Source organism: Patagioenas fasciata, chromosome 10 (assembly GCF_037038585.1).
Source record: "Patagioenas fasciata isolate bPatFas1 chromosome 10, bPatFas1.hap1, whole genome shotgun sequence".
NCBI lineage: Eukaryota > Metazoa > Chordata > Aves > Columbiformes > Columbidae > Patagioenas > Patagioenas fasciata.
In genome coordinates this window covers 841,376-866,756 of record NC_092529.1, presented here as the reverse complement: position 1 = coordinate 866,756, position 25,381 = coordinate 841,376, and the positions used below count along the sequence as shown (strand labels likewise).

Genomic DNA, 25,381 nt, shown 5'->3' with positions numbered 1-25,381 from the left:
CCCCCAGCCCGGCCAGGCCCGCATCCCGCCCCGGGCCCATCCCTTCCCCTCTGGACCCTTCCCGGCACCGCCGCTTCGTGGCAGCAGCGCCTAAACCGCCGGTTCCCCCTGCCCTCGTTGTTTCCGCGCCCGCGGGGGCTGCGCGGAGCGGAGCCGCGCACACGTGCGCGCGTTGCCCGGCGCGCCCCGCCCCGCCGCACGCCATTGGACAGGAAAGTTTGCTGCCGGCTGCGGATTGGCTGAGGGCGGCTCAGGGCAGCCGCGGTCGCCAATGAAAAGCGGCGGTCGGGCAGCGCGCCCTGGGCGAGCGGACGCGGCGCGGGATGGAGCTGGGACCGGCCGTGCAGAAGGTGGGTCCGGGGCACCGGGCTGGGGACAGACAGACAGACGTGGGCGCCCCGTGGGGTGCCTGTTCCACTTCCCTCCTCTCTGGGTGCCCCTTGCCCGCTCGGGGCTGCGCGGTCCCGGGGAGCGGCTGCGTGTTGGGGAAGCCGCATTCGGCTGCGTGCGGGACGGGACGGGCGCGCACCTGGAGCCGCGGTCACCAGCAGGAATGTTAATATTGATCTTTTCCCCGTATCCGTCACCTCCTGCCCGCTGTGCTTGCTCCCGGGCTGTGCTGGCTCGGGAGGCGCTGAGTGCCCTCGGGTCCGGGTGATAAACACGCATCCAACACCTCCTGTTACGGCTGCACTTTGCTCCCGTTTATTTCTTTCCTTGTGTTTATGTGGCATGATTCAAAACTCTAGAGCCCAACTGCCCTGGAACTGTTGCTATACTGGTTTTGAGTAAGGAACTGGAGCAACAAATGGTGCAAAGAAAAGGAATGTCCCAGAGCATGAATATTGTGTGAGTTATTAGATACTCAGGGTTAAGAGTCGACAAAAATATTCCCTGAAGTACTTAAATATTCCCTGTATGTCACTAGCGGCACTGTGGCGGTGTGGTGCTGGCACGCACTGGGTCTGCCCAGCCACACTGTCCAACCACACGTCTGGGTTTGTTCTTATTTCTGTATGAGAAATCTACTTTTGCTGGAAAAGCAGCTGTTTGTTGTCGAAATTAACTTGCATAACACTGACCGCTCTCCTTTGAGCTTGTGTCCTTGGGGGAGTTGCTCATCTCCTTTCAGCCCCTCTGCAAGCGTTGGCTCCGGGCTGGGCTGCCAAAGGCCGGCTTTCCTCAGGAAATCCCGCAGCTCTGCCACGGCGGCTTTTGATGAGCAAAAGAACCGGAGTAACTGAAAGGCCCTCTTGGCACGGCATTCAGCTGAATGGAAGGGGGTTTAATTGCTGACTAAAAACCATGTGGAATGGGTTGTTGGGGAGCAGCTGCTCTGATGACCTTGCTTGCTGTACCTTTGTCACTGCATAATTAGGAGATGAGTTAAACACTTAATGTCGGCGCTTCTCGGTTTCCACGCTGTTGTAATCCTATGGCCTGATGCCAAATGGCCCCAACTGGGCAGTGCCCAGTGCTGTGAGCTGGGAACGGCCTCTGTGGGTCTGCTGGGGTGCAGGGGCACCCCCAGGCCTTCCAGGTGAGGGATGACACCCTTGGCCATCAGCTTCTGTGACAAGTTTCTTCCCACTGCTGTCCTTGGATGTCCCTCCATCACTGTTGGGATGGGAAGGAGCCTTTCTCTGTAGAGGTGTAGCTCCCTCTGTCCCACTGGATTTGGACTGTGCTGCTGGATCCCGAGGGAGCCGGTTTGCTGGGTTTTGTGGCAAACGGGCTGCTCCTGCGGGTCACCTGCGAAGCGGTGGCGTGGGCAGCAGGGCTTGCTGGCTGCGGGGCTCCTCTCTGCAGCACAGCTGCTCGCTGGGTCCTGCCCAAAACACCTTGTTTCTGGGGGTGCGAGGGGCTCCTCGTCCCCAGCGTGGCAGCGCAGGGTGACCCTGTCCCCACGGGTGTCAGGGGCTGCTGGGGCTCGGCAAGGACCTGCTGGGAAGGTGTTCCCTGGTGCGTCATCCCCAGGCACTCGGAGCAACGTGTTCCCTGCCAGCGGGTCCCTGTTGCTGCTGCCCCCAGGACGTGTCCGTACCTGGGACGTGTCTGTAGGGTCCTGCTGGGGACTGCGCCCTGGGATGCCAACTGGGGGCCCTCGGGAAGCTCTGACTGAGCACTGAGTGGAGATGGATCCCATGAGAGTGAAAACTGACCCTTTTCCGTGGGTGGCTGTGGGTTGTTGAGGGATTTTGTCACGCTGCAGCTCCATTCCTGCCTTGTCCAGAGAGATGGGGCCTTACAGGGCACCTGCAAGAAACCATCAGAACCGTCCAAAATGTGGGGCTGGATGCTTGGAATGGTGAAGGACAAGGTGTTATCTTTAATTTCCCTTTGAAGTGTGAAGGGACCAGCACAGCGTGTCTGCAGGGAAGGGTGCAGCTCGTGGTGGCTCCTCGTGGGCAGGAGGTGCCGCCCGGGACACCCTGCACGGGCTGGGGACGCGATGTCTCGTGTCCCCATCTTCTGAGGAGCTGCCCGGCTCCTGTCACCCCAACTGGAGCCAGGCAGGGCAGTATAAAAAAGGACAAGTCCCAGCTAGTTTGCACTTCAAAAGAACTATGAAATAACATAATAAAAAACCAACACAGACCTTGGATCGCTGTCTGAATAATATATCCCCAAAGACAAACAGGCGTCTTTGCGGTAGATGGCTGTTTAATTTCCTGAATCGGGAGAAGGGCACTCTTTCTGGGCATGGGGTGGAATACTGTCAAGTTTTAATTTGGCTTGGCAGTGTTGCACAGCCAGTCTGAGCAAGCCGGGGAAGGCAAGTCTGGAACTCATTAGGGCTTGTTGCGAGGCCCTGAAAATCTGATTTTCAATCACTGTTGGGTTTAATTATTGTTGATGTCTTGCCTAGTGTATTATGGGATTCTTTCTGAGGAAATTAAAACAGCGTGAGTGGGACGGCATTCTGTTTGGCAAATGGGTTGTTTAGATTAAATGCTAAATGGAGAGTTAAAACTCGAAAGGAAGATAAAGCGTGGTGGCTGGCATTCTGGGCTCAATTGGGCTGTGCCAGCAGCGCGGGTTCTGTGCTGTTCTCACTAAACCCGGCCCATTTTTGTCAGGAGGAGAAAATAACCCAGTAAGCTAAAAGCACCGTCCAAAGCCAACATAAAGTTTGCTCAGTTAATACAAATCTTGGTTCTTTAGTTATTTCTTCAGTTATTTAGCATGGAGTTTTGCAGACATCTGCAGCGGACTGTAGGGTGGAGAAGTGCGTTAGTGCTGGTGGGATACATCGGCCCCATGTCTGCGGGTCTGGGTGACGGGGGCGCAGAGCTGCCCCCTCCATCAGCAGAGCATCCCAGCACGCCCAGATCCCCGCATCCCTCTGCAGGCGCGGATGGGAGCGCTGGTGAGGGTTGGGAACTCGCCCTTTGTGAAGTCCAAAAATTCGGAGCTTTTAAAAGACACTCGAGGGACCATTGGAGACTCAGCTTTTTCATTCATATTTTCATAAACCGTGTCCTGGGGAGTGGGGCTGAAGCCCCACAGATGGCCCGTGTGGTGGGGACAGAGCTCCCGAGTAATGGGGCTTGTGCCCAGAAATGGGCTCCTGCAGCACACACCTGGGACTTCTGTTCTGCCCAAACCCACTTCCAAGTGCTCCGGGCACACAGATACAGATGCAGCCAGAGCCTGCAAAGGGTGGCGTTGGTCATTTAAATGTGTAAGCGCTGTCAGTAACTGTGCAGGCAGTTTCACTTCTGAGAGCTGGACATCATTATTTTTAACAATGAGCCCACTGGAAGTGATTTATCCCTTCCAGTGTTCACGGTTCCAGGTCACGGTCTCCACTCGCAGAAGCTCAGGGCTCGGTTATGAGCAGTCGGTACTGTGTCTACAAAGCCTGCTCTCGATGGATGAGGGCTGCGGTCCCCGTGCTGGCGATGGGCTCCAGATGGCTGGTGGCCTGGGGACGTGGCCGTGTCACCCCATGGACCCCCCGGACGCTGGTTTGTACCCGTGGGACCAAACCGCAGCTCAGGAGCAGCGTCCTGGTGTTGGAGCCCCGGGGAGGAGCTGCTGCAGCTGTCCCGGGAAACAGATGTGGATCTTAACGCAGAAACCTGCTCAGCTCTGAGCGAGTATTTATAGATATGAAATCATAAAGCAGCACATGGGTTAAAGAGTTTATTTTGGGACTTGGACTTGGAACTAAGTCAAGTCCCATAAAATACAATTTACAAGTTACAAAATCCCTCTTGTCCTGCAGGGAGGCGGTGTCTGGAGTATTTGTTTAGGCTGAGCTTTTCTCCCTTTAAAAAGGAAATATTGCATTTCAGCCATTCAGGAAAAGAGGTATTCAGATGTCCTAGCTTGGAGCTATTGCTCCATTTAAAGAGGGGGCTCGGAGAAAGGGGAAGATTTCAGGGCAGCTATTTTCACTTTTTGGAAGAGCGAGAGCTTCACGCTGCTGTTTACCAGCCTGACTCCTCATATTTTCACTGTCTCTCCTGCTCTAAACCCTTTGACTTCATCACTTCCAGACGTGCAAAAATACGCGCTCCTAGGGCAGGGACTTTGCCTGTGCCTGCAGCCTTGGTTGAGAGAAGCTGGGTGGCACTTGCATACAAACTGCCGTGCAAGTACGGTTACTGATTTCCAGCACAGTTGTATACGTCTGTTGGAAGCTTTAAATGCTGGGAGTTTATTGCCTTACCTACTAAGCACACAGCCTAATTCTGTCAGGATTAGCTTTTGCATGGTCTTTGGCAAACCGCTCCAGATAGATTCCTTCCTAATGAAACACTATCACAGGGATAAAACTCTACTGTTTGCCCATCAGAAGCTTCGGGGAGAGGAAGTTTGCGCACAAGCCTTGTGGCTGGTTGCCCGTGCCCGGCCGGTGTTTGAGGCGGCACAGCCCTTCAGCTTCTGTGGGCATCACCTGCTGGAAAATTAACTCGGCCTCACTCATTTGCTCTTTGTGAAGACCTGGAAGTGTCACTCGAAAGCTGCGTGGGGGCAATGTCTGTCCCAGGGCTGCTCATCAGCCAGCTCTCTCGTCTTGATCTCCTGCTTGTCAAATGCAGGTGGTAGAGCTGAGGAGATCATAGAGTCATAGAATCATTTCAGTTGGAAGAGACCCTCAGGATCATCGAGTCCAACCATAACTTAGCTCTGGCGCTAACCCATGTCCCTAAGAACCCTGTCTAGCGACCTTTTAAACACCTCCAGGGATGGTGACTCCACCACTTCCTGGGCAGCGAGGGATTGGCTCTAATCCGAATGCAAAGAAGAAATAAAGTAGAGGACTGATCAAGGCAGTCATAAAAACCAAATAAAAGGTTTTAACAAAAACGCCCCAAACCAACCAGCGGAAAAAGGCCAGAGATGCTGAGGGGACTCATCGGGGCTGTTGTACAGCAATGGGACGGGAGCAGCTCCGAAGTGCCCAGTGCGGATGCACCGAGGGTCCCTCGTTCCCGGGTTGGTCAGCGGTGGGAAGGTCACAGGTACCGGTGGTGGCACCGGGACACTCACCTGAGTGCTGAATGCAGCACAGCTGCTGTTTAACTGAACTTGGGTGTGTTCTTCCCATCCCATACACCCACTCACAGCTTGGCTTGCTTTTTTAATTAGACCCCGTGTCTGAAGCATGGGCTTGCTTGTGGAAAAATCTATTCATCTCATTTTTCGCGGTTTGCCCTTCTCTTATCGTTAATTCACACATTGTTGGTGGAGGAAGGAATGCTGCCAGCTCTGCGCTCTCGGAAGAGCGAGATATTTGCAGAGGCTCTGGTGCTGTTGTCTCATTCTGTAGGTTGAGATCTGGCACCCCATTGAAATAGTTTCTCAGACACTGGTGCCTTTGCCTGGTCTGTGGTGCTGAAATAAAAGGCAACGAGCTTCATACTTTGCAAAGTTTAATATCAATAAGTGTTTCCAGTATTCCAGACGATACCAACTCATTCACTGCTGACTTAAATAAATCCTATAGAGAGAATCAGAGATGAAAGACAGTCTTTTGTGTTTTGTTGGTTTTTTCCTGAGAGCGTGGTAATTTGGATAACCGCTTGCTCAGAATCTGGCAGGGACACAAATTGTGATCAGGTCACGATTACAATAGATGTTTTCTGTCTGTGGAATTGAGAAGGAAATAAATCAAAACAATCGGTTGCTGTTCTCGGAGAGACTTACAGTAGCCAGCGTATCTATTGGTTATTGTTTGCCCTCGCACGGTTCATCCCACCTGCGGGCCCTGTTGAGGATCCCCAGCCCAGCCCCGATCCCCCGTAAGGGTTTATTGAGAGGTTTTCCAGGGTGGGAAAGCATCTAGGAAAGTAAATCAGACAGGTTGCCCATCCAGAGCATGAATTAAGGTGCTGAGGCCAAGCCCCTGAAAGGAGATTTTCACCAGCCAGGAGATGGTTGATTTAGATTCTTCTGCATGGAACAAGGGCCTGAACTCAGTATTTTGGGATTCGAAGTAATTACTTGTTTAAATATCTAAACAAAACGGAGGGTTTTTTGGAGATGCACGGTGGTACAAGGATGCCAGAGCAGCGGTGCGGTCGCTGCCCCGTGCATACGGACACTGGCCAGGTGAAAATCAAAGGGCCTCATTCACACCATCACCTGTGAGCTGGGGTTTGTGGGACTGATGTGAACCTTTGGCCAGCGTAGGAATCACTGAAGGGAAAAACGATCTTTAACTTGACCAGATAACTGAGAAACTTTTTTCTTCACATGCGTCTGCTTTCCAGCCTGAATTAGGAAATTTAAACAGGAGTGACACTATTTGACATGTTTCTTGTTAGTTCAGAGTGGATATTCCCTGGGCTACCTTTCTATATGAAGCTTTTTGAACGGCTGATATGTTAGTTAAGCCTCCCAGCAGCACACACAACTGGGGTGGTTGTCGTTACTGGTGGATTTGGGGGAGCAGCAGAGGCTCTGGCCATTACTGGCACGGCGGTGTCCTTGTTGCCTTGAATTCAGGGCAGTGTCACGGTGTGCGTGTCCCCAGCTTGGTGTCTGTGCCTCTGTCCCTGCTGCTGTGAACCTGCTTTGCTGGACCCACAATAGGAAGGAAAATGCAACCGAAAAGGCTTTTTTGTGTGTAGAGTCTGACTTCATTCCTGCTTTTACCTCAAACCCGGCTCCTTGGATGTGCTGGTGTTTTGCTGTGGGGCTTGGCTGCTTTTTCTGCTGCAGCCCATGCAAATACTTCTTCACTTCACTGGTGGTGGTGAACTTTTCCAGAGCTTGCAGGTACCTCTGTTACACGTAAACACTTACACCCTCCAGTTATTGGAAATCCTAAGGAAATGTGAGTTAGCTCCCTATTATTACGCAAGCTTAGCTCTGTTATAGTTGTATAATGACAGCACATTAATTGCTCTCCATCCATATCCTGAAACTCAACAATTGTACTGAGCAAACCGGTCCCACCCGTGTGAATATCGAGTGACTTTTTCCCTTTCTCTTTGTTCAAGGGACTTTCTCAGAGTTGTTAATCTCCAAAATTCGTTGCAGCTGGAGGAACCCCACCCAGACCGTTCACGTGGTCCCTCGGCCTCGCTGGAGCACTCTGCTGTGATTTATTGGGGTAGGGTATCGGATGCCGATGCTGCGTGAGGCTCTTCAGAGGCTGCACCCCAGGTTTCCATTGCAGGTGGGCGCTGGGGGAGCGTCTGAAATGGGGACCTCGGCTCTCAACCGCTCCTGTCAACTCGCAGTAACTTTTTGGAAACCAGCTTTTCCTCTCCCCTTCCTAAAAAGGAGGAGAAAACATACTTGAGGTAGTTACGTGTCTCTGTTGCCGGTTTTGGTCTCCAAATAAGGTGTTGTGCAATCGGTGCTTTGGGGATCCAGAAACCTCTGCAGCAGCTGGAGGGCCCCGCGCCGCCGGTCCCTTCTGGAGCTGGGACAGCACGCAGAGCCCTCAGGGAGGTGGGGGGCGATGGGTGGCTCGCAGCAGCGCCACAGGAACGGTCCCGCGGGTTTCAGCCCCTCGGGAACCTGCTCTGGTGGCGCTTGTCCTCTCCAGCACGGCGCACAGCGAGTCGGAGCGAGCAGAGTCCTCGTGTCCCATCCCTGGGAGCTCCTGCTCCCGGGGTGTGTTCCTGGAAGCTTTGTGGGTCCTCAGCGGCCTGTGATTAATGACCGTGTTGGCCCAACTTGCCCAAACTCTGAACCTTGTTTCAGACCCAAGTTCCTCTGAGGATGTGGCTCCAGATTAAGCTGCAGCTGGACCTGTGGCCCTGCAGGTGCCCTTCTCTTCTGGCCAAAGCCACCCTGTGTTTCCATGTGGTGCGTAGTGCCTGTGCTGCTGATGGTGAAACCGTCCTGCTAGGGCACACCTTGACCTTGCAGGGTCTTTGTTTCCCATCTGCATGACTGTCAGAGACTCTTCTTGTGATTAGACCAAGGTCCCTGTGGATATGCAAGAGGAAGGAACTCAAGGTCTTCCAAGGGAGGATGGTCTGAGCATCCCTGATCAGATAAGGATCTCCTTGCTGTGGTTATCCTTTCGTACAGTGACTGATTTAGCAGCTGGATCCCGTTTCCACCTTGTTTGTCACTTAACCAACTCTGTGCTGTGGTCTCATGACACGTAGCACACTCTGGAGGTCACAACTGATTTATTGAGTCTGTCTTGACCCTGTGCTTTGTGCATGGCTGAGGAAAGATGGTGTAGGGAGCAGTCTAGTAGCAAAAGGAGGGAAAACAAACAAACCCACAGCAACAAAACCACCTAAGTATGGCCAAAAAGTAAGTGCCAGGCTCCTGGCCGTACTTCCCTTGTGCAGTGTCAGCAAAAGTGGGGTTTGTCATGGAGTGTCCTGGGAGCAGGGCGCTGGGGCCACCCTGTACTTCTGTGGAGAGATGTTAAGTACATCCCAAGGCTCTTTTCCTCCTGTACGATACCTGAGCCACCCGTCCCTGCCTGCAGGCTCTCAGCAGCCGTCCTGCTGCCCATGCTCTTTGCAGTGAGCTGGTTATTGCTCCAGCTTCACACTGGGATGTGGAGACCACAAACAGCGGCAGCTGGTGGGGCTGTGTCCATATCCATCCAGTTATAGGTAAGAGGAGAGTACTTGTGTAGCTGCAGCTCTGGCTGGAGAGGACGTTTCTACGGGGCTGTGCTGGTGTCTGAGTTCACTCCCTTTGTGGTCTGGAATTTGGCCTCTGCCTGTAGCATGAGCCTGGTTGTTTCTACAGGGGCCTTTGGGGGAAACACCTGAGTTTAGTCTGAAGTCTTTGTTGTGGAGGTACCAAATCTCTGGCAATTACCTGGTTGTGAGGAGAGTGGAAGGAAGTTTCCTCTTTGATAGATTTTTCAAGTCACGTAGATGTGAAAACTCTTTTCTCCATGTGCCGTTGAGGACACTCCCATCTCAACAAACCCAATTGTCAAACCGGCTTCAGTAGCGTGTTTGGCAAAGGGTCGTTGGCCCAGGTGTGCTGGGCTGGTTGGGGGTGATGATACACCCGGAGAACCTTCCGGAGCCCCAGCTGGGCTGTGCGTGGAGCTGGACCTGAGCTGTCGGAGCTTGTGCCCGGGGTCCCTCCCAGCACCCCCGGGGGGGGTCGGTGCTCCTTCCCAGAGCCCCGCTCTGCACCAGCGTGGAGCCGTGTTTGGGTGTTTTGCTTGTCTCTTCTCATTGTAGGCTGGCTATTTCCCAGCCCTTGAGCGAACCCACCAGGGTCTGGGATGGCCCTGCCTTTGGCCAGTAGAACAGCGAACCATGGTAATACTGGCGTAGTCCTGAGATTGTTCAGAAATGGGTTTGTGGGTAGAGTGGCCTCAATTTCCTATCATTTCACTACCTAAGAATTTCCTCTGCACTGACTTGTTTTTTCTCCTTTAGTAGCAAGAATGCTATGAGACACAAAAAGCCAAAACAGAACTCTTAAAATGCATTGTATATCTAGTCATGGTGAGAATTTGCTGTTCCTCCAAGCAGTTTGACATAGGCTTTTTTTAAAAGGCATTACAAATGTCTTCAAGCTCTTAAACTTTAGTATCTCCTTGTTTAATACTGGTGTTTCCAGATGGGCTTGGGCATAGGTGGAGTCTGAGATAGTCAGTGAGCATTTGTTCCACATTATCGGACTGGGTTTGGGGTTTTTGCAGTGTCTTTTTTAAAGACATCTCCTTTAATGCGTATTTGAGGAGCTGGAGCGGAGCGGTGAGGGGAAGCTCCGTATCTGGGCAGGAAGTCCTGCTGACCAGGCAGCCCAGAAAACGGGCAGCGGCTCCTGTTGTGTTTGGCCCCCGCGCAGAGATGGAAACGAGCGTGGCCCAAACTCCTCCGCTTTGAGGGAGCGGGAGTGACGTCCCCAGATGTGCCCGGGCTGTCCCGGGAGGTGCTGCCCGAGGGGTCTGGGCTCACAGGGCAGCGGTGCAGCAGTCGGAAGTGCCATGTCCCTGTGTGCCGGGAGATCAGGTCCACAGGGATGTCCCCAAGGCTTGGTGGGGTCCCTCGAGGTGCCCCTGAGCCACCTCAGGAGCCATGTGTTGCCTTGAAGAGCCTCTCAGTTCTCTCATCCCTTCCGCCAGATGTTTTCCTGTGGTTTTGGGCCGGGAGCCGGCTCACGAGGTGAGGAGCGATGGGTCACACTGCACACACCCACAAACAAGAGCTTGGGGCTGGTGGTCACCCGAGACGTCTGTGGGCTGCAATGATGCTGATTTGGCCGCTGAAGTGTCAGGTTGTTTGGGGGAGTTCACATACTGGTTCTTGCTACTGACAACGCTTTTGCTTCCCCCCTTGTATGTAATGAAACTTTTCCAAGTAAGTTCACTTAATCCAGGTGCTTCTAGTTTAAATAAACAACCGTTCATAGTCCCTTGCCTGTACTTGGCTTCTGTCTGACTCATTAAGATCAGAGTTGGTTAAAAACCTCCATCGGTCAGTAGCCATCTCACACAAGGCTCCAGAACTGGCAGGGTTGTCAGTGCTCTGTGCTGGATCTTATGTGTCTTTATCGGTTCTGGGCAGCTGGCACATAGCTGAAGAATCAGAAATATCCTGTTTTTTGGGATATTAGAGTCAGGGTGGAGTGTGTGTGTGTTAAGGCCATTTTTAAAGTGTATTTTTATGAACTCCCATGGTGAGAGGTCTTTCCAGTGGCTTCAAAACATCTGGAAAGACTGCAGGAGGAAAATGAGATGGAAGCTATAGGTGAAAGCTGCAACACAAATGAAGCAGCAGTCTCTGAAACGGGCCATTTTGTACCCTTCGGGCTGGGTTTCTCAAGCATGAGCAGCCTTGTATGGAGACTTAATAGTTCTGTGTAGGAAAAAAAGGCGTGTAAAGGCTTGTCATCCACCTCAAAACTGGCAAACCAGCATCCTGCTGTTTCTAGAACCGTCTGTTCATAAGAGCTTCTGTCCTTATTAGCAACATTAGATTTTTCAAGTCAATTAAATGTCTTTGCCTGAGTGCTGAAAGCTGCGGAATGTGAGTTTGGGTGTGGGAGGAGAGCTGGGGGTGCCCCGGGTGCGTGCGGGAGCTCTGAGGAGCCCGGGAGCTGGTGCTGGGGCGGGTGGGATGCAGGAGCAGCTGCCAGCATCGCCCCCAGCTGCACGTCTGAGCTGGGCTGTGGAGCCGCTGGGCTGAGCTTAGGGCTGATCCCCAGCTCAGCGGCTGCCTGGCCACCCCTGCAGGGCCCTGCCACCCTCCTCAAAGCGGGATTTATTTTTGAACCACCCACAACCCTGGAGCGGGGGAGCTGAGCAGGTCCCCCCACAGCCAGCAGCACAGGGGTGGAAATGTGCTGCATTCCCAAAATATCCTCCAGCCCCTGGAGGAAGACCAAGGCGGGTCCAAGCTGCAGTAAAGCAAGTTTAGCTTCAGGTCGTGGCAATGGATGTCCATGTCTCACTGCTTGGAGTTTGACTTGCACAGGTTCATGTGCGATATATAAGCCAAATTGGAATAGCTATTTAATGAGACCTGAGGCTGCTGTGCATGAGATTGTCTGCCCGTCTGTGGGCATGTTCACAGTGTGTGTGCTGCCTCCCCACGCTGCTCCAGACGTGCCGCCTTCCCTCAGTTCATCCCGAGCATCCCTGCGTGAGCTTGCAGCAGGGCTGCGTGGACAGTGGCCAGATGGTGTTCCGGAGGTCTGAGGCTTCACAGGACATAAGGCACGGCTGCAGAAATCAACGTCTGAAGGGCAAACACAGGATTAGTGCTCTGCTCCCAAATAGCCTGTGAGGATAAAGCCTTTCCAACGGTGGTGTCCTGCTCTCTTGCAGATGTCGGTGAGCCAGCCGCCGTCGGGAAGAGGTGTGCCGTGTTTGCGCTGCAGAGGGACGTGCGCGGGCTTCGAGCCACATTCTTGGAGGTAACGACTTGGCCTTGATAGGCCCTGCCCAACACTGTCCCCTTGGTCCTGTCCGTATTCAGACTCGGTGGCTTCGCGAGCAAAGATCCGCGGAGCACTTGAGCAGCTTTGGGATGTGCAGAGAGGACACGGTGTCTGGTCAGAAACATCTTGGTGTTTGATACGTTATTTTCAGTTTTTCCCCTTAAAAACAGTGATTTAGTTAAATAGCCACCAGTATCAGTAGCTGGTGGGAGCAGCCAGTGCTGCATGTTTGGCTGTGAGCTGCTGCCTGGCTCTGCTTGCAACCTGAACTGGGGGAAACAAAGGGGGTTTTGAAATGGAGCTATCCAGATGTCATTAATTAAAAGAGAATTAGTGCCCTCTGAGGCCGTCTCAGAACACAGGACTTTCCTGTGTGCATGGAGAGCCCCGTTTGCCGCAGTTGCTGGTGCGGGGGGGCTGCAGCTTGAGCTGTGGGGTCCTGGGCTGTGAGCGAGTCCTGCAGCCCCCAGCACCTCCACCGCGTGGAAATCTCCGCTTAAAACACCCATTGGCTTGAATCGCTGTTGGTTTTCTTTTGATTCAAAGGCTGGTTTGAATCCTACGTATTCCAGGTTCCTGCTGAAATAGAATCACATATAAATACTTGAGGTTATATATATGTATGTGTGTGTATATATCGGAGGTAGTTCATCGTTTTGCTGTTAGCTTTTGAAGGAAAAGCTGGCCAACAGAAAGTGGCCTTACAGATTTATCTGTGTGGTTTATAGCTATTATAATTTAAATAACAGATACTCAGGGAACAATTCCTCTTGTAGCGGTCACTTTTTACATGTCAGGTGAAGCTTTGAGAGGTGAGGTCGGTGCTCGGCTGTGGGACACTGGGGAGGGTGGGAGGCTTAGTGCTGCTTGAGGGGGTTTGGGGCTCAGGGGAAGCGGTGGGTCCCATGGGAGATGCTGATGCCCGGTGGCTGAGCCATCCCATGCTCCTGCTCCTCCCATGGCCCAGCTCACCCCGTAAGGACGGTGTCTCTTGTCACCCGCAGGAAGATCTGCAAGTCGTGCAAATGCAGCCAGGAGGATCACAGCCTGAGCTCGGACCTGGAGGACGACCGCAAGATCGGGCGGCTGCTGTCGGACTCCAAGTACGCCACGCTCACCGCCCGCGTCAAGGGGGGGGACGGCGTTCGCATCTACAAGAGGAACCGCATGATCATCACCAACCCCATCGTCTCTCGGAAGGACCCCACCTTCGACACCATCACGTACGAGTGGGCTCCCCCGGGGCTCACCCAGAAGCTGGTAAGATGGTCCACGGCGCGTTTGGCTGGTGGTTGTGTCGCTAATGGGGGACATAACTCGGCTTGGAATAAAGTTATCACAGAGAAATAATAAAACATATGGTTTGCCTTGCAGAGCAAAAATGTACGTAACACTTTGTATTTTGGAAAATTGTGTAAATAACCAGAGTAGGTAGGAGAGGGCGATGGATTGCCTTTTGTTTTTTATAGGTTTGCTTACATTTCTAGGAGAAGTCTTAATGGATTTTACAACTAGAAAGCTCGTTGCTTTGGTAAAGCCCATGTCCAATACAAACACTGCGGAGGAGCGATCCCGTCTCCGCTGTCCTGCCAGCTGTGAACGCCCGAGCAGCCCACGCAGGCGTCTGCGCGCTCCAGAACCCGGTGGAGCTGGGAGCGGTTCCGCTGGGTCTTCTCGGGGCAGCCGGGCTGGGGTCTGATCCTGCACACCCTGGGGGGGCACTGGGGTGGTGACAGCTGTGGGACACACAGGACAGCCGGGTGACTCCAGAGACTGCTCTCTGTGCTTCTCAACAGCACAGGGCTGGACTGGGCTTCTGGGAGAGGTGATGGAGGCGAGCTCCTGGGGTTATGTGGGCAGGAGGAGCTGCCCTGTGCTCTGACGTCCCTTGTGGACAGGGAGGTCCTGCCTTGCTCCTGGAGCCTGGTCTCTTGCAGACCTGTGTGTGAGCCTGTTCCTCCACCAGCATGGGGAGGTACCTGGCTGGGACACATCCGCCAATCTGGAGGGTTTCTTCCAGCAAATGCTTCAGGAAATTTGCTTCAGTCTGTCTTAAAAGCAGGGAAACTAAATCAGTGTGGAAGGCAGTAATATGTCACATCTGAATCTAGCACTGTTTGTGAATTATTCTGCTATGGAAGTGGACTTTAATGGTAATGGCACAATAACTGTCATCTTTCATATAGAAATGATTCTTTGCTTGCTGAGGTAGTCATTGACACCTTGGATCCAGAAACACGCTCCCAGCCCCACCACGTCCCCGTGCCTGATGTTGCGGTGGTGTGAGCCGGCGGTGCTGCCGCGGGGCCGGCGTCTCACCGTGCTGGACCCGAAACAGCGCGTAGTGCGCTGTTGTTAGTGGGCAGTTCTTGCTCTTCAAATTAAGCAAACAGCTTAAAGCTGCTGAAAATTGCAACCAGATTTCTTTTTAAAGAAGAATTGGGGAAACAAATGTGAGATCGCAGCTGCAGACCCAAGAGGGGAGTGATTATTTCTTCTGAAAACGGAGTTGCCATCGCTCCCTTGGGGAGGCTGATGGGTGGCAGGCAGTCTGGGACCTGGGGTGCTACCTGGAGCAGGACACAGGGTGTTAATGAGGGACCGAGACCCCCGGGCCTGTTTAATCACAGTGCTGCTGCTCGCAGCCCCTGCTGGGCCCTGGCTGTTTGTCCAGCCATCGGGATGTTTGTCCGGCCGCTGCTGCCTCGCCAGGCCCCAGGGAGCTGGTGAGGGCTGGGAGAACAATGGTGGCACTCGTCCCAGCCCGCCCTGGCCATTGAGCCCGGGATTGATCAGAAATGCAGGTTTTGCTGCTCCATGAGCTGCCGGCACCTCGGGCCGGGCAGGCTCCGTGCCACGAAGGACCCCCAGACCCCAGCTGCTGCTTCTCTGGGCCTGAGCCCCAACCGTACCCCATGTGAGGGCAGGTTTGGGGGCACTGGGAGCCCAGCAGCCCCCCGCAGCATCCTCCATCCCTGCGAGGGGACAGCCGGGGACAAGCGTGCGTGACAGCTGCGGCACTGCGCGGTGCCTCGGGAGCTGGCCTGGTTCGAGCAGACGGTGCGGAGCAGCTTTGGACAACCTTGGGAGGCTCTGGCTGGCCAGTGGCCTCGGCGGGCTCCCGGGAGCAGTGCGGGGTGTGGGCCACGCTCGGGATGGTTCAGAAGGGCCCTGGGCCCACGGTGCAGAACCGACTGGCTCCAGCGCCTTCCTGCTGCAGGCTGGGGCTTGTTTTCAACACTGTTGTCCTGGAGTGGATGTGCCAATAATAAGAGGAAGTTCAGAGTGTTTTCATTAAGCTGTGCCTGGAGAAGCTATGAAAGGTCCTTGGGGAAAGAGAAAAGAACAGATCATAAAATATCTCAGAAAGTCCAGTAGTTAACAGTGAAAAACTAAAGTGTTCTTCCTCAAAATTACCTGTGCTAAGGCAGCACAGTAAAGTGTTTGACCACATTAATACGTGGCAGCAGCAGAAGAAACAACTTTTTATTATCCTTCATTTCAGTTTTTGTCAAAATGTTGGTTTTTTGTGTTTTTTCCCCCGATCTATTCTCTGGATGCCTTTTACGACATCTGCGATTACAACTTTGAGCGTTCCTTTGGTCAGGGAGTGAAATGACACCGCGTGTGTGCGCAGAGGTCGCAAACCCTCACTGGGCACTGCAGCTGCTCTGGAGCCGGGGCTGTGGCTGCACTTTCAGCACCGACCCTGCATGAGCAGGGGTGAGTCTGGCGTGGGGTGGAACAGGACCCCTCAGGTGCGGGTGCCGCACGGTGCTCTCACAGCTCCGGTGCAGGCGTTTGTTAGTCTTGGCGCGCTTGTTGAGGATTAAGAGTTTATTCAATGAAGATCCTACCGTGTAGCTGCTCTGCGGGTGCTCCTGTGCCGAGCCCAGCCGCAGAGCATCTGCCGTCCTGATCCCCCAGCTCGTGCAGCACTGAGCTGCTGGTTGCTTTTCTCTCCGGTTGTCGGGTACCACCGGCAGGATCCCTGTTTTGTGGGGCCTGGGAGGAGCTGTTGGGGAGTTCTCGTCTCTTTTTCTGTAGTTCCTGTTAGGGTCCCTCATGTCCATGAAGCCACCTGTGCAGGAGGTCACTCCGGCAGCTGTTGCCCAGCAGCGCCTTCTCCTGCGAAACAGCAACCATGCAGTTCTGCCGCTGCACAGGGGCACAACACTGCCTATCGTAACATGCAGCGATGTTAACGTGCACTCAAATGGGAAGCAGCCCTGCCTCTGTTAAATCATTTACCTGTTGCAAGTCTTCGGGCAATCGTCCCCTGCAACGCTGCCATCCACCTGAGGGCGGCTGAGGGGAAGCTGCCTTTGGAGTTTTTGCGGATGGGGTGACTTGTTCACTGTTGTTACAAATGTTCCTGTATTTAAAAGTCTGTGCTAAACCAGACCGTGTACCGCAAACAGTTAATTGCTTCTCCGTGTTTTTAAAATCCAGTTTTCAATTGCTGACCAAGTAAGAAACAAATGGAAGGCAGCTGGTCTGTAGCGCGGGGTGGCAGGGAACCAGCTGGCTGCCCCTGGGCTCCTCACAGCGCGAGAGGGAAATGCCTGGGGTGGGAAGGTCCCTTCCCCGCAGCCCGGGGCCGCTTAACTGTGCGGAGCCCTGCGCCGGTGCCGCTGCGATGCGGGACAGGCCTCGCAGCTCGCTTTGCTCTGCTTTAAAGCAGCAGGTGGTGGCCAGCTGAGCAGGAGATGCTGTTTTGGAGAGTGTTTTGGCACTTACTTTCCATGTTGCAGGGCATCAGTGACCAAACACATTCCATTTACTGCAAAATCAGTAGCTGGGTAGAGCTGGTGGCTGTCAGCGTTGCATACAGACTTTGCTACCCAGCTATTTTTCTTGTATTAAGATTTTTTTTTAATGGCTGAAAGGGGATCTTTCACTGTAAACCATGCAGCCTGCAGCCACTGAGGGCTATGGGGCGCTCAGGCGCAGCCTCTGGCCCTGTGCCCGGAGCTCTCCCACCCTGGCACGAGGCGGCAGGAAGGTGCCTGGGCTCAGGTTTTGGTGTTTATGGGTTTCTGGTCTTTTCAGCATCCTTGTTGTCAAATCACCTGTACCAGTGGCACGCTGGTGCTGGCGAGGGGGGGCGTTGGGGTCTGGGTGCAAACTAGCGGAGCAAGTCTTTGCTGCTTTGCTTTCCTGGCTAGGCTGGGATCTTTTCACAAAACAAAACCAAAGCACCCAGGCTCCTTTCTGAGAATGAAATGATGAAGAGTAGCTTGGATGCTACTTGCATCAGAATAAGTTCAGCCTTTTATTTCTGTTAAAGTAACTCAAAGGGAGGGGAAGGGAAGGGGTGTATTTTCTGCCACTGCTCCATAATGCAAACAGAGCCTCTGTTTGCAAAGCACCTGCACGAACAGAGCTGGTGCTCCCTGGGCAGCGCCTGAGTAACCCCCTGTGCTCTCTCCACCCCAGGCCATGCAGTACATGGAGCTGATCCCCAAGGAGATGCAGCCGGTGGCGGGGACGGAGGGGGCGTGCTACCGCCGGCGCCAGCTGATGCGGCAGCTCCCGCTGTACGACCAGGACCCGGCGCAGTGCCGCGGCCTCGCCGACGGCGAGCTGCAGCTCATGGAAGACTTCGTCAAGAAGTACAAGGCTGAGGCGCTGGGCGTCGGGGAGGTGGCTCTGCCGGGCCAGGCCGGCGGGAAGGAGGAGGGGAAGGCGCAGGACAAGAGCATCGCTGCCGACAAACCCCCCGAGGCCACCAACGGGGCCCTGGAGCGCCCGCCGGCCGGGGGACACTACGTAAGTGCTGTGCTGCATGGGGACGGGCTGGCGGGGTGTCCGGCTCTGCGCTGAGCGCCGGGAGCTGTGGGGGGACAGAGTGAGTCTCAGCCGGAGGTGGGGAAGGTGATGTGCTCCCTGCTCACAGCGTGGCTCCTGTGGGCTGCAGCGCTGCCATGTCCGGTTGTGCCATGGTGTGCTTTGGTGACAGACCCTGGTGGGACCCCCCGTGCTCCTGCTGAGCACAAACACCGTATAACAGGGTGAGAAGCCGCAGAAGCCGTGTGGAGCCGCCATGGTGAGTACACTTTCCATTAGCTGGAGGAGCCGGTGGTTTCAGCTGTGGGTCCTTGGCAGCTCTGAAAGATTGGGCATGGTGTGTCCCTGGATATCTGTGGTCTTGAAGGACTTTACTGACGCAGAAGGTGTTTTGCTGTGAGCTGGCGAGTGTTTCCAGGTGTGAGTGGAGAGACTGTGAGTGACCGCAGGGGCTGGCTCAGTGTAGTTAATGCAAAGGTGATGCTCCCAGGGCTGGAATGGCTCTGCGGAGCTCTGAACAGACCATGCATGTCTCTGGGCATAAAAATACACTTCCACAGGGAAGTAACTGAGATTTCCTGGCATCCTCTTAGATTTACATTCTCCTCGTGCTGTCTGGCGCGGCCGTCGTGGTTGCTGAACAAACGCTTATCACAAAATGTGGTGAGTGAAAATTGTGCTCTGGCCCTTCCTTGTTTGGGGAACTTGCAACAGAGGATTTAAAACTGGAAAAAAATGGTGTCTGTTATTAAGGCACTGAGATTCTAACGGGTTAAGAGCAGTTTTCATCTCACTCTATCGGATACCATCTCCCCTCCACACCGCCTGTTCTGTTAACGTGTGTCTGACTGTCAGAGTTCGCTGGTACACTGGCAGCTTTTCACTGTTGCAACAAAATACTGAGTTGGACAAGGAAATTTAAGCTAAGAAATAGCCAAAAAAGGAAGGTTTCAATTAAACGTATTAATAAAAGCCATCTTGGCAATGAGGGTTTATTTAGACTGCAAGTTTGCTCTTCCAAATAAATACATAACTGTGATGTTATTCTCCGTCGTTTAAAGCATCGTTTTTCTGGAGGCACTGGCTGACAAGTGGAACGGCTTCCAAAGCCCTGGTGCACCGTGCGGCTCCGCTCAGCGCAGGCTGGGGTTTGCCTTCAGACCCTCCGGTGTCCCGCTCTGCCAGAACACTGCCTGTGTTAATTTGGTCTCCCATGCAGGAATTAATGCGGGTCACTTGATACAAATGGACTGTGTCCCAGGGTCTGAAACGTGCTAAAATTCTAGGTCTTGCGTCTGTTAAATACCAAACCTCTTAATCAGCAGCAGCAGCCTGACCTCGCCCTGTCTCCGATGGAGGTGTGAGTCTGAGCTGCAGATTTATGACCATTAGGTGTGGGAAAAAACCAAACCGCCACCCTTGCTGTAGAAGAGAATAAATGCAGAAAGCTCCAGTGTTGCACCAAGAAACAAACTGGAATGGTTCCTCAGGCGTTCGTGTGGTCCCTGCGCTGAGGTTGTTAAACCCCTTCTTGCACGCTCGGGCCAGCTGTGTTGGAATTGGTGTGTAAAGGAAAACATACGGGGCCAGCGTAAATCACCGTGAGAAAGGCGTCTGAGCTCAAACAGCTCTTTGAAGGTGGCTGCGCAGAGGGGCCCCGTCACTGTGACCTGTCTGTCCGAGCTGAGCGTTCCCACCAAGCAGAACATCGCTTTTAACCCTCCCAGAACTGGGAAGGCGGCTGGTGCTGCGAGCCACTGTGGTGGAATCACACCAAATCCTGAAGCAGTTGGTGGAAATCAGCCATTGTCCCCAAAAGCCTGAGGCGCTGCAGGGGGTGCTCAGGGAGCCCCTTCTGCGGGAGCCGTGGGTGCGGAGCAGCCTGGGTGGGGAGATGGAGTTTGGAAAGCTTAGGAGAAGGGACACTTTCTTGGCCAGCACCTCTGGTAACTGCTAATGAAGTCTTCACTCATCTCCCTACACAATGGAGATGGAGGAGGAGTACCAAGCTGTAAATTTATTGTGTAAATAGCGGGGAGCGGGGCGGGGGGGAGTTACATGATGCTGAGGAAAAGCCCTGTGAGTAATTGCCATAGAAAGAAACAGCAAAATCAGTTGGATTTCTTTTAACAGTTCTTGTTGGCAAGAAACTTGAGCTGGGAGTTGGAAGCTGCTGGTGTTTGTTCTCGCTGTTAGATCTTGCGAGATAAGCGGGGCTGGGATGGATGGGGTGATGGGATGGATGGGGTGACAGCGCCGAGGCGGCTGCAGGGCTCTGGTGCCACCAGTCACCCGAATCTGGTGCCTGGGGCGGTGTCAGGGTGTGGGGGAGCACACGGCCTCAGCCCCCTGCCGTGGGCGCAGGATTCACCGCCTGCCCTCACCAACACCTCTGAAGCCCCGCACTGTGGAGGGAGCCGTGTGAGCCCACATCTCCACTTTCAGACTCACAGCAAAGCCAGGCCAGGAAACGTTTTGTCTCCTCGTGTGCTGCCTTTCCTTGTTGTACGGGGTTTGCTGGTAGAACAGGAGGTGCCCGTCAGCGTGGTAAAACCGTTTCAAGGGCTGCAAGGCAGCTACTGGAAATCTGGGCTGAATGAAGGAGGAGGCAGTAGCAAAGTGCATGGTGTGCTAGAAATAATAGTGACAAAACAAAGAAAAGCTGCTTGGTGAGTGTAGATAGACCTGAAACCTTCTGCTGTTCTTAAACTCCTTGGATATAAAGAACGGTCTTTTCATCATGATGCTGTGAGCTAGCAAAGGGGCTGGATGTGGTGGGAAGGCTGTTCTGCAGTTTGACTCGCAGGGAAGCCCCGTTCCCTCGGTGCAGCCGTTCCTCCTGCTGCTTTCCTGGGGTTGGCGCAGGGAGGATCCCCGGGGCTCCTGTGTCCCCAGGCTGTGGTGGCATCAGGGGCGCAGCACAGCTGCCCTGTCCCTGCGGCCCGTCCTGCACCCCTGCTGGCACCAGCCCGGCCGTGCAGCCACGGGCGCTGCTGGGAGAGACTCCAGCTGCTGCTTGAGAGCGTTTCTTCTGGGAGTGACAAAGCACAGACTCAGCAGCAATTAGCCTGGCCTGGACCATCCAGACTTAAATGAGAACTTAAATAACAGCTCTTCAGCTGTCAGCTTCAGAGAGGAGAGCTTTAAAGCTTGCTTTAACTAATTGCAGGATTACTCTGCAGGCGCAGATGAAGAGTAAACCCAGTTGGTCTTGGGTGTAATATGCATGCGTGCTCATTAATCTTCAGATTAGTCAAATCTAGTTGTTTCTTTGGACTGTTATAAATTGAAAGCACTGTGCTGAAATCTCTAGAGTGACATCTGTCTTATACATAGATGTATATTCCAAAGAACAGTGAGGGGAAAAAAACAAAGTTCCTAATCTCTATGCAAAATAAGGTCTTTGACATGCTGCGCTATAAGATGCCTTAACTCCTTCTTGGGCAGTCTTTGGATTTTAGCAGAGGTTGGTTTGAGGCTGGGGGTCCCAAAGGCACTTTGGGGGTCCCAAAGGAACAGCACTACCCACCCTCACTCAGCTGGGGGTGGGTGGTGCTGTTCTTACCTGCCCAGGGATCCGGCCGGAAGAAACTGCACAGTGTTCCAGGTGAGGCTGCCAAATACATACGTATGGCTTCTGATTACATTATGAGTTGACATGATGTCCGTACGCAGCACTGCTCCAAATGTTTGCATGGGTTGTGGGGCGATAGACTTGGAGACACTGGTGCTGTTGGCCACGGGTGCCCTGCGATGCTCGGTGTTGGCAGAGCCCTTCTGCACAACTCAGACACTTTTCCCAGCCCCTCTCTCAAGCTGCAGCTGTTCCCTTCTCTTTGGTTTAGCTTTTCCTTGCTCTGCCACCTCGCTGCACTCGTTTCAGACTGGTGTATTTGCTGGGCCTTCCAGGCTGTAAAGTCTAGCTTGGGTATTCTGAAGTTTCCCTTCACAGAACTAGAGCTTGGACAAAAACCAAAGCCACGTGGGTTGGCAGTCCTGGAATTAAATGTTTAATATTTCCACTGTCCTCCTTGGTGCTATGGGGTCTCAAGCAGGACCGCAGTAGGTCCTTCAGGCTATTTGGAAGTGGAAAGAGTTGGGGACATGCTCAGTGAGCATGTTGTCATGCTTTGCTAACTTGTACAAACGATGCATTGAAAGGATGCCATGAGTGGGGGTATGCGAGGAGTAAATACCCATCCATCGCTGCTGTGTTGCTGCCCCGTGCTGACTCGTCTCCCTCTCCCCGCAGCGCTGCGAGACCTGCAAGCAGGCGGTGCCGGGGGACTGCCCGGTGGTGTACGCCGACCGGGCCGGCTACTCGCGGCAGTGGCACCCGGCCTGCTTCGTGTGCTGCCGCTGCGCCGAGCCGCTCGTCGACCTCATCTACTTCTGGAGGAGCGGGGCGGCCTGGTGCGGCCGCCACTACTGCGAGAGCCTGCGCCCGCGCTGCGCCGGCTGCGACGAGGTACGGACCGCCCGACCCGACCCACGGGCTGCGCTGCTCGGTCACAGAATCCCTGAGTGTCAGGGGCTGGATGGGACCTGTAAAGCTCATCCAGTGCAATCCCCCCGTGGAGCAGGAACACCCAGCTGAGGTTCCACAGGAAGGGGTCCAGGCGGGTTTGAATGTCTGCAGAGAAGGAGACTCCACAACCTCCCTGGGCAGCCTGGGCCAGGCTCTGACACCCTCACCACGAACAAGTTTCTTCTCATCTTTAAGCAGAACCTCCTGTGTTCCAGTTTGCACCCATTGCCCCTTGTCCTGTCACTGGTTGTCACCCAGAAGAGCCTGGCTCCCTCCTCCTGACACTGCCCCTTTCCATATTGATCCCCAGGAATGAGTCCCCCCTCAGTCTCCTCTTCTCCAGCTCCAGAGCCCCAGCTCCCTCAGCCTTTCCTCACACGGGAGATGCTCCACTCCCTTCAGCATCTTGGTGGCTGCGCTGGACTCTCTCCAGCAGTTCCTTGTCCTTCTGGAGCTGAGGGGTGTCCTAACCTGCCCGTGTCCCCCGGGAGCTGCGTCCTTCTGGTGCTGGTCACCGGGGCTGGGAGGCGTGGGGCCATTTTTTCCTGCTCTGGCTTGGAAATAAGCAGTTGTCTGTCTGTCTGTCCCGTAGATCATCTTCTCGGAGGACTACCAGCAGGCGGAAGGGCTGGCCTGGCACAAGAAGCACTTTGCCTGCCAGGAGTGCGAGACGCTGCTGACGGGCAAGCCCTTCGCCCTGGACAACACCAGCCTCCTGTGCACGACCTGCAGCAAGAGCAAGCGGCTCTGAGCGGGACTGGGGTGGCTGACAAGCACACGAGAAGCGGAAAGTTAAACAAAAATAATACGTTAGAGCCTGGCTATTCACTTGCAAGCAGCTAAGTGCCCCTTGCGTCCCATCCAGCTTGCACGAGGATATTGCCCTGGGGGGAAGCAAAGGAGATCGTACGCCTGCGGGTGGGAGGACACGGCGTACGTGCCCAGGAGGGACTGAAAAGGAGGTTCTGTGTTGTGCTGTGTTTTGTAGAGTCTCTCCAAGCTGCTTATGACTAAGATCTTGCAACAGTCTTTTGGAAATAACACATCTCAGTAGTAACTTTTGGCATACTAAACCTACATCATGGTCAAAAACAAGGGTTGTTCTTATTTTTTTTTTTAAATCCATACTGGAAGTTTACTCTAACAGGCTGCTGAGAACTGTACTAAAGCAATGGGTGTGGAAAATTTCATTAACCTGGGTGATTACTTTCTGAAAGCAGATGATGTAAAATTGCAGCAACGCGTAGCTGCAGCTTTCTCCTCTGACGTGTACAATAACGTAAAAAACGACGTGTTTGGCACAGGGGTGAGTGGTTGAACCCCGGTGCGGAGGGAAGGGTGCAGCTCCGTCAGCTCCAGCCCTGGGCTGGAATGCAGGCGCGTTCCTGGCAGGTCCCAGCACCGGCTCCCGCTGCCTGTGATTGCAGCGCTTGCACAGAGCAGCTTTGTGTTCCCACCGCCGTGCTGGAGGTCGTTAGGCATTTAAAGTATGGGCCTTTATTTCGGCTGGGTTAGACCTGGAGTTTTATGGAGAACAGCTTTCCAGCCTAAGCTGACTTGGGGGTGGGGGTTGTGCCTGAAATGCCACAACTCTCCTTTTTCCTGCTAATGCATCCAAGAAGCGGGGAACCGAGCCTTTCCATGGGAGCTGGCAGCACCCTGGGCTGGGTCCCCTCCCATCCCTGGGGGTCCCTGTTGCCTCTGGGAGCTGATGGGGTGGCACCACCCCAGGATCCAGCACTGAGTCTCTGCCGGTAGCACTTGTTCCCGAAGCCGTGCAATGCTTCTGGGAGTCGCTGAAAATATCAGATCATCCATGCCAGCAGATGTCTGCGTGCTCCATCTTTTTTCTTACATTAGATGTCTGCATTATTTACCAGAGAACTGGAATATTTTTTGCAGAGGTGAGTGTGCAAGAGCTTGCACTTGCTATGTTCTCTTTCTGCTGCAGAGGACGCAGGTTTCTCTTCAACATGTGCTCTGTGCTGTGGATGTTTGCTTGCTTATGGTAGAATAACTTGCAAATAAGGGCGGGGGGAAGCTGTGGGTTGGGAGCTGCCCTCTCTGCCAGCGCTGGGGATGCTCCGCTCTGCTGCTGGGGGGAGCGGGTGAGACCCGTGTGCTGTAAAGACCAATCTGTACCTGTGTGGTGAGGCCCTCGTGTGCCTCGTCCAGCCCTGTGCTGCTGCGTGGGTGACGTTCTGGGTGATGTTCCTGGAAGCGCCGTGGTATTTAAAGAGTGTGAGAGGTGCTGCTGCATCCTGAGCTGGCAGCGATGCTGGGGCTGCGGTGGCGTGTGGCACAGGGCATCGTGATCCTGGGGCTTCTGTCCATCTCGGGTTGGTCAACAGATGCGCTGAGTGCCTGGGGGTGTCGCTTCTGTAACCTCGGTCGGGTGCTGCAAGCCAAGAGAGGATGTGTGAGGAATAATAAAGCTCCCTTGGATACAGGCACTTTGGTTATAAGTGAAGTGGGAATGAAAAATAAAGCCCAGTGCTTAGCTTTATTGCCTCTTCTTCATTTTGTTACAAGGGAAATGTCTTTACAGCTCTGTAAATTTTTAAAGACACATCATTGTTCTAAACCCTATGATGATAAGGCAGCCGAAAGTACCTACACCTGGTGTGAGCGGTGATGGGGACAGCGTGAGTCACCCGTGAATCGTGATTTCAGCATCCCCACAGCATTCCCTGATGGACATCGGTGTCCATTTGTGCA

At 53.9% G+C, this 25,381-nt stretch overlaps 1 protein-coding gene across 1 annotated transcript; it reads left to right on the top strand.

Moving 5' to 3' along the window:
* The first annotated feature begins 253 nt into the window (after positions 1-253).
* Positions 254-25,169, top strand: LMCD1 (LIM and cysteine rich domains 1). The gene is made up of 6 exons (XM_065845832.2): positions 254-350; positions 12,233-12,321; positions 13,350-13,605; positions 17,785-18,117; positions 22,388-22,603; positions 23,256-25,169. The coding sequence occupies exons 1-6, from the start codon at positions 324-326 to the stop codon at positions 23,412-23,414; spliced, it is 1,080 nt and encodes a 359-aa protein (XP_065701904.1). The 5' UTR covers positions 254-323; the 3' UTR covers positions 23,415-25,169.
* Positions 25,170-25,381: the final 212 nt, after the last annotated feature.